The sequence below is a fragment of the Pristiophorus japonicus genome, chromosome 14, assembly GCF_044704955.1.
Source record: "Pristiophorus japonicus isolate sPriJap1 chromosome 14, sPriJap1.hap1, whole genome shotgun sequence".
Lineage (NCBI taxonomy): Eukaryota > Metazoa > Chordata > Chondrichthyes > Pristiophoridae > Pristiophorus > Pristiophorus japonicus.
The window spans coordinates 147,590,217-147,608,673 of record NC_091990.1 but is presented as its reverse complement, the minus strand read 5'-3'; the positions used below and the strand labels follow the sequence as shown (position 1 = coordinate 147,608,673).

Sequence of the window (18,457 nt, the reverse complement as noted above, 5' to 3'; positions counted from 1 at the left end):
CCTGTATCAGACAGTTTGCCCAATTTTGGATGAGCGATTTCCAGCATTGAACACACAGAAATCATCTTCAATCCCTTACACAAAATGCCTATATTCCCTCAACAGTCTCACACCTCTCCCTTCCCCCCCCTCCCCCATAGGCTTTATATAGCTTTTCAAACTCCTACTTAATTCATCCGTTCTGACGAAGGGTCATCAACCCAGAGCGTTTCTCTCCACAGATGCTGCCTGACCCGCTGAGATTTCCAGCATTTTGTGTTTTTATTCTAGATTCCAGCATCCGCAGTATTTTGCTTTTGTAATTCATCCATTGTCTGCTGGGTTTTTTTTTTTTTGAGTTGAATTAACGAGTCTTTACTCGTTGGAGTTCAGAAGGATGAGGGGTGATCTTATAGAAACATTTAAAATAATGAAAGGGATAGACAAGATAGAGGCAGAGAGGTTGTTTCCACTGGTCGGGGGGACTAGAACTAGGGGGTACAGCCTCAAAATACGGGGGAGCCAATTTAAAACCGAGTTGAGAAGGAATTTCTTCTCCTAGAGGGTTGTGAATCTGTGGAATTTTCTGCCCAAGGAAGCAGTTGAGGCTAGCTCATTGAATGTATTCAAATCACAGATAGATAGATTTTTAACCAATAAAGGAATTAAGGGTTACGGGGAGCGGGCGGATAAGTGGAACTGAGTTCACGGCCAGATTAGCCATGATCTTGTTGAATGGCAGAGCAGGCTCGAGGGGCTAGATGGCCTACTCCTGTTCCTAATTCTTATGTTCTTATGCTCTATTAAATGTCCCCAAAATGCAGTGTAAAATTAACCAGAGAGGCCGTTGCCAAATGGGAACTCCCAATTCATCAGTCGTTGAAACAACTCATTTGAGGGGGGGGGGGGGGGGGAGGAGAAGGAAGGGGGAGAATTGTGGTCGGAGGCTTCCTTCGTACGAACGCCTCCGACCCCCAAAAAATCTACGAAAGTACCTGGTGGTCCCGGAGGAACATAGGATCCCGGTCAGAGGTCTAGATTTGCTGCGCAGCGCATGGGAAGATGTCTTTCAGGTACGTACGGGCATGCTGCAGTCACGTGGGCCTGGACCACCAATCACTACGCAGTATTCTCTGATAAAAATGGGAACTTCGTTTGTACAATGAGAATAACCCCCGAAACACAACATAACAAATAAATCAGCTCACATTTAAAATGAATTGAAATTACATGTAATTAAATGTTTTAGAAAAAAATATTTTTGGGAATTATTTTGTGTGTTTTAATAGGGTTAAAAATAAACTTCTTAATGGACAGGATTTTTAATGTAAAAATATATTTAAATTTAATTTTATGTTTTTAAAAGCGTTACACTGGTAAAAGTAAGCTATGCGCCTACTTTTACCAGGCGTAAATGTCCGAAGAATATTCACTGGGCGTGAGTTGGGCAAATAGCCCAATCTCTCCCGCGCAGATGTCCTTCTCCCGGGGATGCGAAGGATCTGTCTTTAGAAATCTTGACAAATTGGAAGAGCTGTTTTTTGGCACATGCGCATCACGCCCAGAGAATCGGCTTTTGAGAGGCCTCACCAGGTCCATGTGCACTTCGTACGGACTAGGCGAGGCCACAATTTAAGCAAGTAAAGTTCATACCTCGCAGAGACAGCAGGCAACAAATTTACATGTAGGGTGGCATAGGTTAACAGAAATTTCAGGCCGTCTGTTGTGATTTTGATCAGCTTTTAAGTAATGGAAATAAATTCACTGGGGTTGAGTCTTGCCCAAATATAGCAACATTCAGTTAACAGATGGTCATTTTTCCAATTTAGAGTTGTCATCTTAGACACTCAACATAATAGTTTGAAAGGTATTTTTCTTAATGGTGTTCCATTTTTATAGATCTTTCAACAATATTCCCAGTTAATTTATTTTAATCTATCACTCATTCTTTTAAATTCTACCTTTTCAAAAAAACAGTCCTAGTCCTTACCAGGACTTTGTGATTGCCAAATCACATCATCATCAGTAATCTACAATGATACAGTTCAGGAGGACATTCGGCCCATCATGCTTTTGGCAGAGATAGCCAATTTAGTCCCACTCCCCTGCTCTTTCCCCATAGCCCAGCAAATTTTTCCACTTCAAAATATTATTCAACTCGCCGTGTTAAAATGTTCTCATATGTCGCCTCCAGTTCTTGCGTCAATCACGTCAAAATCTGTGTCCTCTGGTTACTGGCTCTTCTGCCACTAAAAATAGGTTCACCTTACTTACACTTTCAAAGCCCTTCAAGATTTTGAACACTTCTATCAAATCTTATCTTAACTTTCTCTGTTGCAAGGAGGGGTCCCTCATCCCTTGTACATTCTAGTAAATTTCTTCAGTGCCCTCTCTAAGGCCTCAACATCCTTTCTAAAGTGTGGCTACAATACTCCAGCTGGGACCCAACCAGTGCAAGGTTTAAGCATAACTTCCTTGCTTTTGTACTCTTAAAGCCAAGGATACCGTACGCTTTTTAGCAGCCTTCTCAACTTGTCTTGCCACCTTCAAAGATTTGTGTACATACACCCAGATCTCTGCTCCTGCAAGCCCTTTAAAGTTGTACAATTTAGTTCAGATTGCCTCTCCTCTTTCTTCCGACACTTCTGTTAAATTTTAGCTGCTATGTGTCTGCCCATTTCACCAGTCTGTATCATTAGGCAGTCCCTTGAAATCGAGGAAGACTTTCTTCCATTCAAAGAGAGTTCTTAGGTGACTAAACAGTCCAATATGGGAATTACAGTCCGTCACAGGTGGGACAGTCGTTGAAGGAAAGGGTGGGTGGGACTGGTTTGCTGCACACTCCTTCCGTTGTCTGCGAGGTGCTCATCGTCCTCCCGGATGCTCTTCCTCCACTTAGGGCGGTCTTTGGCCAGAGACTCCCAAGTGGCGGTGGGGATGTTGCATTTTATCAAGGCGGCTTTGAGGGTCTGTATGTCCTCCTGAAGGCTGTAAACTAATCTCTTCATTGTCCAAGTTTCATGTTATCTGCAAACTTTGAAATTATGCCCATTATATACTAATGACCTGGACTTGGGTATCAAAAAGAGCAGTGGTCCAAATACCGACTCGAGAAACACCTCTGTATATCTCCCTCCACTCTAAAAGCAACCGTTCAGCACTACCCTCTGCTTTCTGTACCGAAGCCAATTTTGTATCCATGCTTAATAAATGTCTGATAACGAGAGAGCAAATTTAAATGAGTTACTCTTCATGAAGTCCTAGATTTAAATCAGATCAAAAAACAATCTTGTATGAAATTCCCCAGTTGCAATTTCTCTGTCCAAGTTCTATTACAAAATTCCAGTTTATATTGGTGATTAAAGTCATGCTTGCAAATCATATAGAACAATCAGGAGCCAGACAGCAGCTAATTCTTCCCTCCCAGAGTCCAGGGTCAATCAATCGGAGTGTCTCAAGTGCTAATATCAGATAACTCAGTGCACACATTACATCAAATCTTCTCATCTCTTTGGCTTATTACCAACGAGAAGCATTGGTGAGCTGAGCAGTTAGCTTGGCCCAACTTTATTTTGACCGGTTTTGAAGTTGCTTCAATCTTCAGGAGAAAGATTTTAACAGGGGCTGCACCATTTAAAAGCTCCATTGTTGAGTGCAGGACAACTGTTCATTTCCCACCAACACTCAAAGGTTTATAGAGCAGCTCAGTTAATTGTGATTTTCTATTTCAAACCAACAAATTGACAATTTCACTGGGACTTCATCATTATCAATTAGACTGAAGTAGTCAGGAAATCTTCTATTATTGGACAGAAGAATCAAATTGCCTTGGAGACAATGGGGTTGGGAACCTAAAAAGTCTGATAACTGGCAAGGCAAGAAAAACCAACAAGCCCACTGCATCACCAAATCCCTTCTCTAACTAATCTATTGCCACTCCAATCTGCATTTATATAAAATCGCCTTCTTTCCATCTTAAAAGGTGTTATATAAATGCAACGTTCTTGGACTGAAAAGTCCATCCAACTTTCCCCATGAAAGAGAGATTGAAGATGAACAGCAATTTAAATTACTGGAATATTACATTTAGTTGCATCTACTTGGCAAGTCAGTAACCAAAAAAGCTCCAATTTCTCTGCAAGCAAACCTTTATTCAAAGTAACACCATCATGTAGCATTGTGTCAGTGCGGCAGCAATCAAGGATGCCCAACATTCTGTTGATTCACTAGCATGATACAGCCAACAAATTGCAAGAGTCAGGATGAAGTGTACAGATATTTGAAAATGCTGTGGGTAAAGCAAACCATGAATTATCTATGTTAAAGTTTAATACCCCCAAGTTATATGGGAGCCCAGTGAACATTTAATTTGTACAAGTTGAACCTCCATTATCCGGCATTCTCGGGACCTGGCCTGTGCTGAATGAGGGAATTTTGCCGGATGAGGGGAGGTCACCAGCCCGGGGGGGGGGGGGGGGGGGGAAGGGGTCAAGGGGTCACTCGGGGAAAATAAAAAGAGGTCGGCAGCCCGAACAGGCCCTAAAGAGTCGGCACGGCCCAAGGACGTGGCCCACCAGCCCGACCCCCCCCCCAAAGGGAGCGCCGAGCGGAGGAACGGCTGGCCCGAGGATGCGGTCAGACGTCCCGGAGGAAGTGCTGTAGGGATGAGTAGCTGGCCCAAGGACTGTGGCTGCAGGAGTTCCAGCAGGGCGACGAGGAGGAGGCAGCCGATAACCCCGGCATCAAGGACAAAGATTATATTAGTGAGTAAGATTTTGACCGGCCGTGTTCTGCTCATGCGCCACCCGGGAATGGTTCCAGACGAGGGGTGGTGCTGGATAAGGGAGTCCCGGATAAGAGGGGTTCAACGTGGATGTTTTCAATGAAAACTGTTGTGCATAGATTATACACCTTATATCTGGTTAAAGTTGATGAGCTTTAATTATTAATCTTCCACAAATATTTACTACCAATCTTTCCATTATACTTGCAACTTAAAATAACAAATCTTATACATACCTTATGCTCACACTTCTGGTCAATCGGTAATTTCATCCACTCGCATTCATCCCCCATGGTGCTTGTGTAATGTGCTCACCCAACAGCAACCTGGAGAAATAACCACAAATTACGATCCAAAACAGCATTCACTGCAGCATTAACACCAGTAGACTCCCACTATTTTCCCTGGGAAAACCCATTATACTGCCCCCCTCCCACCCCCAATATCTCCTCCCTACAAAAGTAGTGCATAACTCGCCACCAGCTATACCCAGAGGAAGATGATTATGCCTAAAATACTAGAAATCAGCACAAAATCTGCCATGATCTGGTTCCTGTGTGATCCAGTTGCAAAGCAGTATGGGTTCTCAATTCTACATGTACTTTTATGCAATATATTCTCAGTCAAACCACAGATTAAAAATGTAATATATAACTATATAACTGGTGCCTATTTTAAGGTGACCGGAAGCAATTTATATAGAAACATAGAAAATAGGTGCAGGAGTAGGCCATTCTAGCCTGCACCGCCATTCAATGAGTTCATGGCTGAACATGCAACTTCAGTACCCCATTCCTGCTTTCTCGCCACACCCCTTGATCCCCCTAGTAGTAAGGATTTCATCTAACTCCCTTCTGAATATATTTAGTGAATTGGCCTCAACAACTTTCTGTGGTAGAGAATTCCACAGGTTCACCACTCTCTGGGTGAAGAAATTCCTCCTCATCTCGGTCCTAAATGGCTTCCCCCTTATCCTTAGACTGTGTCCCCTGGTTCTGGACTTCCCCAACATTGGGAACATTCTTCCTGCATCTAACCTGTCTAACCCTGTCAGAATTTTAAACGTTTCTATGAGGTCCCCTCTCATTCTTTTGAACTCCAGTGAATACAAGCCCAGTGGATCCAGTCTTTCTTGATAGGTCAGTCCCACCATCCCAGGAATCAGTCTGGTGAACCTTCGCTGCACTCCCTCAATAGCAAGAATGTCCTTCCTCAAGTTAGGAGACCAAAACTGTACACAATACTCCAGGTGTGGCCTCACCAAGACCCTGTACAACTGTAGCAACACCTCCCTGCCCCTGTACTCAAATCCACTCGCTATGAAGGCCAACATGCCATTTGCTTTCTTAACCGCCTGCTGTACTTGCATGCCAACCTTCAATGACTGATGTACCATGACACCCAGGTCTCACTGCACCTTCCCTTTTCCTAATCTGTCACCATTCAGATAATAGTCTCTCTGTTTTTAACCACCAAAGTGGATAACCTCACATTTATCCACATTATACTTCATCTGCCATGCATTTGCCCACTCACCTAACCTATCCAAGTCACTCTGCAGCCTCATAGCATCCTCCTCGCAGCTCACACTGCCACCCAACTTAGTGTCATCCGCAAATTTGGAGATACTACATTTAATCCCCTCGTCTAAATCATTAATGTACAATGTAAACAGCTGGGGCCCCAGCACAGAACCTTGCGGTACCCCACTAGTCACTGCCTGCCATTCTGAAAAGTACCCATTTACTCCTACTCTTTGCTTCCTGTCTGACAACCAGTTCTCAATCCACGTCAGCACACTACCCCCAATCCCATGTGCTTTAACTTTGCACATTAATATCTTGTGTGGGACCTTGACAAAAGCCTTCTGAAAGTCCAAATATACCACATCAACTGGTTCTCCCTTGTCCACTCTACTGGAAACATCCTCAAAAAATTCCAGAAGATTTGTCAAGCATGATTTCCCTTTCACAAATCCATGCTGACTTGGACCAATCATGTCACCTCTTTCCAAATGCGCTGCTATGACATCCTTAATAATTGATTCCATCATTTTACCCACTAGAGGTCAGGCTGACCGGTCTATAATTCCCTGTTTGCTCTCTCCCTCTTTTTTAAAAAAGTGGGGTTACATTGGCTACCCTCCACTCAATAGGAACTGATCCAGAGTCAATGGAATGTTGGAAAATGACTGTCAATGCATCCGCTATTTCTAAGGCCACCTCCTTAAGTATTCTGGGATGCAGTCCATCAGGCCCTGGGGATTTATCAGCCTTCAATCCCATCAATTTCCCCAACACAATTTCCCGACCAATAAGGATTTCCCTCAGTTCCTCCTCCTTACTAGACCCTCTGACCCCTTTTAGATCCGGAAGGTTGTTTGTGTCTTCCTTAGTGAATACCGAACCAAAAGTAATTGTTCAATTGGTCTGCCATTTCTTTGTTCCCAGTTATGACTGCCCCTGATTCTGACTGCAGGGGACCTACGTTTGTCTTTACTAACCTTTTTCTCTTTACATATCGATGGAAACTTTTGCAATCCGTCTTAATGTTCTCTGCAAGCTTCTTCTCGTACTCCATTTTCCCTGCCCTAATCAAACCCTTTGTCCTCCTCTGCTGAGTTCTAAAGTTCTCCCAGTCCCCGGGTTCGCTGCTATTTCTGGCCAATTTGTATGCCACTTCCTTGGCTTTAATACTATCCCTGATTTCCCTCGATAGCCACGGTTGAGCCACCTTCCCTTTTTTATTTTTACGCCAGACAGGAATGTACAATTGTTGTAGTTCATCCATGCGGTCTCTAAATGTCTGCCATTGCCCATCCACAGTCAACCCCTTAAGTATCATTCGCCAATCTATCCTAGCCAATTCACGCCTCATACCTTCAAAGTTACCCTTCTTTAAGTTCTGGACCATGGTCTCTGAATTAACTGTTTCATTCTCCATCCTAATGCAGAATTCCACCATATTATGGTCACTCTTCCCCAAGGGGCCTCGCACAACGAGATTGCTAATTAATCCTCTCTCATTACACAACACCCAGTCTAAGATGGCCTCCCCCCTAGTTGGTTCCTCGACATATTGGTCTAGAAAACCATCCCTTATGCACTCCAGGAAATCCTCCTCCACCGTATTGCTTCCAGTTTGGCTAGCCCAATCTATGTGCATATTAAAGTCACCCATTATAACTGCTGCACCTTTATTGCATGCACCCCTAATTTCCTGTTTGATGCCCTCCCCAACATCACTACTACTGTTGAGGTCTGTACACAACTCCCACTAACGTTTTTTGCCCTTTGGTGTTCTGTAGCTCTACCATATAGATTCCACATCATCCAACTAATGTCCATTCTAACTATTGCATTAATCTCCTCTTTAACCAGCAATGTTACCCCACCTCCTTTTCCTTTTATTCTATCCTTCCTGAATGTTGAATACCCCTGGATGTTGAGTTCCCAGCCCTGATCATCCTGGAGCCACGTCTCCGTAATCCCAATCACATCATATTTGTTAACATCTATTTGCACAGTTAATTCATCCACCTTATTACGGATACTCCTTGCATTAAGACACAAAGCCTTCAGGCTTGTTTTTTTTAAAAACACCCTTTGTCCTTTTAGAATTTTGCTGTACAGTGGCCCTTTTTGTTGGGTTTCTCTGCCCTCCACTTTTCCTCATCTCCTTTCTGTCTTTTGCTTTTGTCTCCTTTTTGTTTCCCTCTATCTCCCTGCATTGGTTCCCGTCCCCCTGCCATATTAGTTTAACTCCTCCCCAACAGCACTGGCAAACACTCCCCCTCGGACATTGGTTCCGGTCCTGCCCATAGTAACTATAGTTACTAGTAGATCTTTTATGGCATTACTCAGAAGGAGCCAGAGGATTTTTTTTTTTTAATATAAAGAAAAGGGGCATTATGCATATGATATTAGAGGACATTGACTCGTTAGCAGTGGGGCAGCTCTGGGATCTGGAAGAATCCAGAAGGTGGACACTGATTCTGGCAGTACTGGATGGGGGTCTCAGATCACAGCAGTATTTTGAAGGGGCGTTTCAGAGTGTAGGACAGCACCGCAGGGGACCAGGAAATCTGGAGGGCTTGGCTCTGGGAGCACAGTGATCAAGGAACACTGAATGTGATCTAAGGATTGAGGGCACCAAAAGGGAGCACAGGATTTGTGAATGGGGAAAGGCTACAAAGTGGTTTCTGAGTACAAGGGAGGAAAAAAGCTACAGGTTACAGTACTGTGGTTGAAGGCATATTAGGGAGGTGCAGCCTCAAGAGGAAGCAACCCAGGAGAATGAGACCCAAAACCTCCCCTTTTTGTGCCTCAAGTATTCCATCTCTCCCACCCTACTGTGGCCATCGTTTACTGGCTTTTGGCTTTACTTTCTTGCCTGAAAGCATTTAAATGGTAAAATTCCCATTTCAAATTAATTAAAGAATTACCTGAAAATGTGCATTTTGCCTATGTGGCCCCAGGATGTACCAGGAGCAGAGAAGCAGAAAACTTATCCTTTAGAGTACTATGAGAATTGCTCATCATACAATCTTTAAAATCAACATTAAACAAAAATTGCTTCATAGAATGCTCAAAAGCTCATGTACAGGTTACATTTATTTTTTTTTTTCAAACTTGATTTTCAGCAGCAATGAAATGTGGTGATTAAAAGAGAAACCCATTATTGATGAACAGTCTTGGTTGATTAGAACAGGAATCACTGATATCGTCTATGAGCAGCATCGTACCACGCCAGTGCCAGTCAATGATGTTCTCCAACATGTTCCCAATAACTTCCCCTGACCTTCAACAGCACCATCAGTGACAAGTCTCTCACCATCAAGATCATGGAAGTTACCATGACCAGAAACTTAATGTCAGCCCCATCAACACCATAGCTACAAGAGGGTAGAGGCCAGGTACTTTACAATTAGTGGTTCACGTCCTTACCAGTGTAGAATTTTTTAAAAATTTTAAATAATAAAAAAAGTATGAGGCAAGAATAAATCAAGACCAAAATACTTACTAAATAATTGGTTTTATTGACACTAAGACAAGAATTTTACCGATAAAAAGGTGTTTAGAACTTTATCCGGGGACTACAACTCAGAAGCATGGGTTATCAAATCCCTCTTCTGGGACGGGAAGGGGTTAATTGTTAGTTAGCTACTTCTTTAAATGCTTCTTGTGGTCTCCTAAAAACCACTGGTTCATCTCCTGACCAACATTCCCACTAAGCTGCGCAGAGGTCTGGAGGTCCCACACAGGCCACTCACCAGCTCCAACAGGAAAGAAACTGTGCATGTGCGAAAAATTGAATGGGCCACGTACCCAGTTAAAGGGAACGTTGCTTAGTCCTAACCCCACAATGTCTCTCCTATCTATAAGGCTCAAGTGGAACACTCACCACACACATGGATAAGTGTAGCTATAACAACACTCGAGCACAAGACCATCCGGGATGTAGCAGCCAGCTAATTGGCATCCCATCCACTGAAATTAATATCCACCCCGACACATTTGGGCTGCAGTATTATCTACAGGATGTACTACAGACATTCGCCAACATCTCCCCAGCTCTTAGATGAGCAGCAGCAACATCACAAGAATATCAACTTCAAAGTCCAGTCTGGGTAGTCTGACTTGGACAGACATCACCATTCTTTCATCACAGCACTTCCAGCCCCACCTCAAGGCAACCAAGAATGATAAATAAATGCAATCTTGCCAGCATCACCACCCACATCCTGTCAGGAAGTAAATAAAACAAAACTTGCAGAATTCAAGTGTCAGTTTATTTGAAAGTCTTTTGGAAAAATCAAAGAAACTCAAATATTCACATGACGAGGCACCCATAACATATGGCTGCACACACTTCATGTTGGTATGTGCCAAAGTCGCAAATTACATCTCTGACTGTGACCATGGTGCATTATCACTTCAGCCTTTTGACATGGTTGGCCATACCATCCTCCTCCACCACCAATTGTGCAGTTGAATGGGATGCCCTCGCCTGGTTCCACTCCCTATCCAGTTATAGCTAGAGAATCTCCTGCAATTACTTCTCTTCCCACTCCCTGCACCATAGATTCTTGGGGACACCAGAAGCAATCAATCACCCGCTATTTTTCATCTACACACTATCCCTCAGCAAGATTATCCAAAGACATGGTCAGGTTCCTCAAGTATGCCAACGATACCCAGCTCGATCTCATCACCCATCTAAATTTCCTCCAATTAATCATTGGGAAGATTCTGCCACAATGTCGGTTCTCTCGTCACCAATTCCATTCTCCCTCACGAGCCACTGTCTGGCTGAACCAGACTGTTGTCAATATCAGCATTCTATTTGACCCGGGGTTGAGCTTCCAACCAGATAGCATCTCCATCACAAAGACCACCAACTTCCATCTCTGTCACTGCCCTCAGCCCATCCGCTGCTGAAACCTTCATCCATGCTTTTGTTAACTCCAGACTCAACTATTAAAATGCTCTCCAGCTGATCTCCCATCTTCCACCCTCCATAAACTTGAACTTTGCTGCCCATAATCCTAACTTGTATCAAGTCCCATTCACACATCACCCTTGAGCTTGTTGACCCACATTTACTCCCAGTCCACCAACGCCTCAAAATTAATATTCTCATCCTTATGTTTAAATTCCTCAATGGTCTCACACCCTCATATCTCTAACCACCCTCACTTCACCATTGGCGGCTGAGCCTTCAGCCATCTTCTAGGCCCCAAACTCTGGAATTCCCACCACAATCCTTTTGCCCCTCTCGCACTCTTTTCCTCCTTTAAGACACTGCTCAAAACCTCTTTGACTAAGCATTTAGTCATTTGTCCTAATGTCTCCTCCTTTGGCTGAGTGTCAATTTTTATCTCATTAAGTTCCTGTTAAGCACTGTGTTTACTACGTTACAGGTGCTATACAAATGCAAGTAGCTGTTGTTCTGAAAACTATACGGTTATGTATACAACACTATGTAACCAGCATTCTACCGCCACCAGAGGGCATATCTGTTGGAGTCCCAAGGAATCCCCGCATCCCTTGGGAACACTATATAAGCAAGCCTCCCATGCAGTACCAGCACTCTGAAGTTAGAATAAAGATACACTAGGGTCACACTTATTCAATCACATGACTATTATGGACGTGACAACTGGCGACGAGATAACGAACCATCACACAAAAATGCAGAGGACTGTTGGTATCCTGGAGAAATTCTCAGAAAGGGACAATCGGGAGGCCTTCGTTGATCAACTCGACCAATACTTCGTGGCCAACGAGCTGGAAGGGAATGAGAACGCTGCCAAAGGAAGGGCGATCCTCCTCACCATCTGCGGGACAACAATCTATGCGCTCACGAAGAATCTCTCGCTCTGGTGAAACCGACAACCAAATCGTAAGAAGAATTGTGCACGCTGGTCCAGGAACACCTAAATCCGAAGGGGAGCGTTCTGATGGCAAGGTATCGATTTTATACAGGTCAGCGGTCCGAAAGCCAGGAAGTGGCGAGCTACGTTGCTGAACTAAGGCGCCTTGCAGGACACTGAAAATTTGATGGATACCTGGAGCAAATGCTAAGAGACTTTTTTGTGCTTGGCATTGGCCATGAGGTTTTCCTTCGCAAACTATTGACTGTTGAAACACCGAATCTGAGCAAAGCCATAACGATAGCCTAGGCATTTACATCCACCAGTGATAACACCAAACAAATTTTGCAGCATAAAGATCTTTTGGCAAGTACTGTACACAAAGTAACTTCTTTTTCAGGCAGGAATGCAAATGGCAGACGTACACGCCTGCAGCTGCAAGACCTCAGATGACCCAGAGTCCGCCATCAAATGTTAATGCAAGGCAGTTAACACCTTATTGGCGCTGCAGAAGTGATCATCGAGCCCATCAATGCCGCTTGAAACACTATGCGTGCAAAGGCTGTGGAACAATGGGACACCTCCAGCGAATGTGCAGATGAGCTGCAAACCACGACATTGCAGAGGAAGACCGATCCATGGCGGATCAAACTGAACTGGAGACTCGGACCGAGAAGGCAGAGGTGTATGGGGTGCACACCTTCACCATGAATTGCCCACCCATCATGTTAAAAGTTGAACTGAACGGAATTCCAGTATCCATGGAATTGGACATGGGTGCGAGTCAGTCTATCATGATCAAAAAGGCCTTCGACAGGCTGTGGTGCAACAAGGCACACAGGCCCAAGCTGAGCCCTATTCATACCAAGCTGAGAACTCCTACTAAAGAGTTGATCCCTGTAATTGGCAGCGCAGCAGTAAAAGTCTTATGATGGAACAGTACACGAACTCCCACTATGGATTATACCAGGAGATGGCCCCACTGTTCGGTAGAAGCTGGCTGGGAAAAATCTGCTGGAACTGGGACAACATCAGAGAGCTTTCGTCCGTCGACAACGCCTCATGTGCCCAGGTTCTGAGCAAGTTTCCATCGTTGTTTGAGCCAGGCATCGGAAGTTTCTCGGGGGGCAAAAGTGCAGATCCACTTGGTTCCCGGTACACGACCCATCCACCACAAGGCATGGGCATTGCTATATATGATGCAAGAGAAAGATCGAGCTGGGCAGGCTGCAACAAGAGGGTATCATCGCGCCGGTGGAGTTCAACCAGTGGGTCAGTCCAATTGTTCCGGTTCTCAAGGGCGATGGCACGGTCAGAATTTGTCGGGACTATAAAGTAACGATTAACCGTTTTTCACTGCAGGACCAGTACCCGCTATCTAAGGCAGACGACCTATTTGCGACGCTGGCAGGAGGAAAGATGTTCATTAAGTGGGACCTGACCTCGGCCTACATGACGCAGGAGCTGGCGGAATCCTCAAAAGGCCTCACCTGCATCAACATGCACAAAGGTCTGTTCATCTACAATAGATGCCCGTTTGGGGTTCGATCGGCCACAACTAATTTTCAAAGGAATGTGGAGTCAGTTCCGCACACCGTGGTGTTCCAGGACAACGTTGATCACAGGTCAGGACACCATCGAACACTTGCAGAACCTGGAAGAGGTTCTAAGTCAGCTAGGTCGCGAGGGACTCAGGTTGAAACACTCGGTGTGTTTTCCTGGCGCCAGAGGTCGAGTTCTTAGGGAGAAGAATCGTGGCAGACGGCATCAGACCCACCGACGTCAAGATGGAGGCCATCAAGAACGCGGCGAGTCTGCGGTTGTTCCTGGGACTCAATTATTTTGGTAATTTCCAACCCGGGTTTAGCACCTTGCTAGAACCTCTACATGTGTTGATACGCAAGATGATTTGGTATGTGGGGGGGGGGAAATCCAAAAAAAAAGACACTGCTTTTGAGAAAGCCAGAAATCTGTTATGTTCCAACAAACTGCTTGTTCTGTATGACCCATGTAAATGTTTAGTGCTAGCTTGCGATGAGTCTTCGTACGGGGTCAGGTGTGTGTTACAACAAGCAAACGAATTGGGAACATTGCATCCAGGAGTTTGTCCAAGGCCGAAAGAGTCTATAGCATGATTGAAAAAGAAGCTCTGGCATGCATTTACAGGGTGAAACAAAATGCACCAGCATCTGTTTGGGCTTTAGTTAGAGTTAGATACTGACCATAAACTGCTCATATCGCTATTCCAGAAAGCAATGGTATTAATACCAATGCCTCTGCTCGCATCCAAAGATGGGCGCTCACGATGTCTGCATATAATTATGTAATTCGCCACAGGCCAGGCACAGAGAACTGCGCTGATGCTCTCAGTCGGCTATCATTGCCCACCACCGGGGTGTTAATGGCATTGCCTGCAGACTTGTTCTTGGTAATGGATGCATTTGAAAATGAAAAGTCACCTGTTACGGCCTGCCAGATCAGGATCTGGACGAGCCAGGATCCTATACTGTCCCTTGTAAAAAAAAAAAAAATGGATCCTCCATGGGAGGTGGTCCATCGTCCTAGCAGAGATGCATGAAGAAATCAAGCTGTTTCAGCGGCGCAGAGACAAAATGTCTATACAGGGGGACTGTCTTTTGTGGGGTAATCGCGTGGTTTTGCCTAAGAAAGGCAGGGAAACGTTTATACGCGACCTACAAAGTACCCACCCAGGCATAGTAATGATGAAAGCTATAAGCCAGATCCCATGTGTGGTGGTCCGGCATCGACTCAGATTTGGAGTCTTGCGTGCACCAATGCAACACTTGCTTTCAACTGAGCAATGCACCCAGGGAGGCACCACTAAGTTTGTGGTCATGGCCCTCCAAACCATGGTCTAGGATCCACGTCGACTTCGCTGGCCCGTTTCTAGGCAAAATGTTCTTGGTTGTTGTGGATGCTTATTCAAAATGGATTGAATGTGTAATAATGTCTGTAAGCACGTCCACTGCCACCATCGAAGGTCTACGAGCCATGTTTGCCACACATGGCCTGCCTGATGTCCTTGTCAGCGACAATGGGTCGTGCTTCAACAGCGCTGAATTCAAGGAATTCATGACCCGCAATGGGATCAAGCACGTCACATCTGCCCCGTTCAAGCCCGCATCCAACGGCCAGGCAGAATGGGTAGTCCAAACTATCAAGCAAAGCTTGAAATGCGTGTCAGAAGGCGCCCTGCAGACCCGCCTGTCCTGAGTCCTGCTCAGCTACCGCACCAGACCCCACTCACTCACTGGGATTCCCCCAGTCGAGCTGCTCAGAAAAAGGGCGCTCAAAACTAGGCTCTCTCTAGTCTACCCTGATCTCCAGGATCATGTCGAGGGCAGGCGGCATTAACAAAGCATGTACCATGATGGTGCAAAATTGTCACGCGACATTGAAGTCAGTGACCCTATATTTGTACTCAACTATGGACATGGTCCCAAATGGCTTGCTGGCACTGTCATAGCCAAAGAAGAGAGTAGGGTATTTCAGGTCAAACTCGCAAATGGATTAACGTGCAGAAAGCATTTGGACCAAACCAAACCGCGATTCAGACTGCCACGAGCAACCTGAAGAGGACACCACCAACTTCGACCCTCTGAGACACACAAAGTGGCAACCGACATCACGGTTGACCACGAAGCTGAACTCATCATCCCCAGCAGCCCAGCAAGGCCAGCTGCACAGCAGCCCAGTGAAGGCTCAACCAACTCACCTGCACCTGCATTTGTACCGAGACGATTGACTAGGGAGCGAAAAGCCCCAGATAGTCTCACCCTGTAAACAAGTGTACTATTGACTTTGGGAGGGAGTGACGTTATGTATGCAATACTATGTAACCAACATTCTACCGCCACCAGAGGGTGTATCTGTTGGAATCATAAGCAGGCCTCCCATGCTGTACCAGCACTCTGGAGTTAGAATAAAGAGACCAAGGTCACACTTACTCACGTCTACGGTACTCAATCACATTACTTTATTATGGACGTAACAAATACAGATGTGGGTGAAAGCTTGTTCAAATAGCCGGAAGGTTAATATACCCAGTTAAAACCCAGACTTAAGAAAGGTTGAGGTCCAGAAAGAAAAACTTTATTGAAGGTATTAAATGGCAACACACACTTTTAATGGGAAAATTTATCTGTTAAATATGTGATTTTCCTAATTTGTGAGTAAGCCACTCAAAATATTTGCAATTAGGAAGACCATTTAGCCCATCTTGATTCATCCATCCAGAAAAAGCCTGCAGTCCAGACCACCCCTCCCTCTCCCACCCAGCCAATTGCTTCTTGTGTCTCCACTACTGTAACTGGCAGTCCATTCCATATGAGTGTTCTTTGTGAAGAACTTGAACAAAAAGAATAATTTTTAAATGCTAGTCAGTATAATGTCTTCGGTTGCAGTTCAGTGGTCTTGGTGTACTTGTGTTCACGGTAAAAAGATGGTTTCCATAAGATAAAGGTGCTGAGAGAAAGCCTGAACAGCAACATTGGTATTTATTAAATTTCAAATGTTTGTAGGATGGTAATGGGTGGCTGCACCAGTTGTACACAATAATATGGTAATGAGCTGGGAACTGCTGCATACATAGTGTCCAGTAAAGATAAGAGTCCAGTAACATTTAGTTAATTGAGATGAAATTTGCCAACACATTGGGCTCAATTTTGTGCACGCCCATTTTCTGGCGTATTGCCAGAATTACGCCCATTTTTCTAGGCCAGAAATATTTTGACAGTTTCCCCGATATATAATTCAAATTTGGCGCCGCGCAGCATGTCCCGTCGCTTCGGGGGTGGAGCATGTTGTCTGCACCAAAAAAAACAATGCCGCACCTTCTGCGCATGCACGGGAAAATAAGTGACATTTTTGACGTCATTTCAATGGACGCACATGTGCAGTAAAGCTCTGGGTTGGCAATCGGCCATTTTTAAAGCGCCAGTTATGTGTGTGACAACGTTGAGTGCTGTGAGAGAGCATTGGAAAAATCGGAGCTGCAGCAACACAAGATGCAACACAGTGCAAGGAGCAAGAATTTCTTATAGGATGAAGTGGAGGCACTAGTTACTGTGACTGAAACCAGATGGCAGGAGCTGGACACCAGCAGAGGTCATATAAAAGTTGTACTCAATGAAGAAACGCTGGAACCAAGTTGCAGAAGATTACTGCGCAATGGTGACCACCACGAGATCTGGAGGGTAGTGTACAAAGAAGTGGCAAGTAATTAGTGTAAGTAATATTTTCATTTATTCAATGGAATTGCAATTGTAAATGTGACCAGCTGTATATGTCCTACCCAGGAGAAAGACACCCTCTCTTAAAAAGTTGCATTTTCATCTTTGCAGAGGAAGGTGGCAGATAATAAAAGGCAAAGAACTTGAACAGGAGGAGGCCCAGCAAATCTGCAGCCACTGAGACCCTTGGAAGAGAGGGTCGCTGCTTTGATGGGTCCTGCCTGGAGAAAAGCAACCACCACTGCACAAACTGGGCCCACACAAGGAAGAGGGCAAGTCCTGCAAATTCCAGAGTCTGACTTTGTTAAATGTTAAGTACAGCACGGGCTAGCCATACTTCGGATCATGGGGATGTTTCCATCAGCTACGCTTCGGTTGATGCAATGTGCTTCAAATTAGCCTGCGCTGTGTGAGCCTACTCATGCCACGCACTCTGCCCCCTCCTCTGCTGCTAACCATTTGTCTGTGTTCTGTTATATTTTGTAGAACTTAAGGCCAACCCCAACGATGCAGAAGAATATTCAGACATGGTCGAGCCTGAAGAGGAGAACATCTTCCAATCCCACCTTTCAGACCAAGAGCATGGAGGGTGAGGGGGAGGGGATGGATGAAGCCCCAGCTCTTGTACTCACTTTGGAGAAGGTGCAGGTGCCGCCCATCGAGTTGCTAGCCTCTTCCCTGACTAGTGGTTCGAGTGTCGATGGGACATTCTATGGTTTCCCACTGTCAGAGGCTGGGGATTCCAGTGGGGTGAAGCGAGGCACACCCAGGGCCCCACCTTCCGAGGCTGGGAGTTCAAGTGGTGGGATGCGAGCTACACCCAGGGTGAGGAGAGGAAGGAGCGCTCGACTGCGCTCTTCTGAGGTACAGGATTTAACAGTTCAGATGATGGCAATGAGTGGGGAGAGCACTGACCTTACTAGATCACTCCTGGACACAGTGGGATGGGTGATGAGGTAGCGGAACTGTTGGGAGAAGCAACACTCAAGAAATGGGAACACTGTCCGAGAACATGAGAGAGGGAATGTCTCAGGCAGCAGATACAATGTCGGTGAACATGAGGGAGGC

At 45.1% G+C, this 18,457-nt stretch overlaps 1 protein-coding gene across 5 annotated transcripts in view; it reads right to left on the bottom strand.

Moving 5' to 3' along the window:
- The window catches only part of ckap5 (cytoskeleton associated protein 5), a 168,241-nt gene that overhangs the window by 142,154 nt on the left and 7,630 nt on the right, over positions 1-18,457 (bottom strand). For all 5 annotated transcript variants that reach the window (XM_070899680.1, XM_070899682.1, XM_070899683.1 and 2 more), the window contains exon 2: positions 4,999-5,088. In XM_070899680.1, coding sequence (XP_070755781.1) covers positions 4,999-5,055 — 57 coding nt within the window. In that variant the 5' untranslated portion in view covers positions 5,056-5,088. The remainder of the gene's footprint in view (positions 1-4,998; positions 5,089-18,457) is intronic.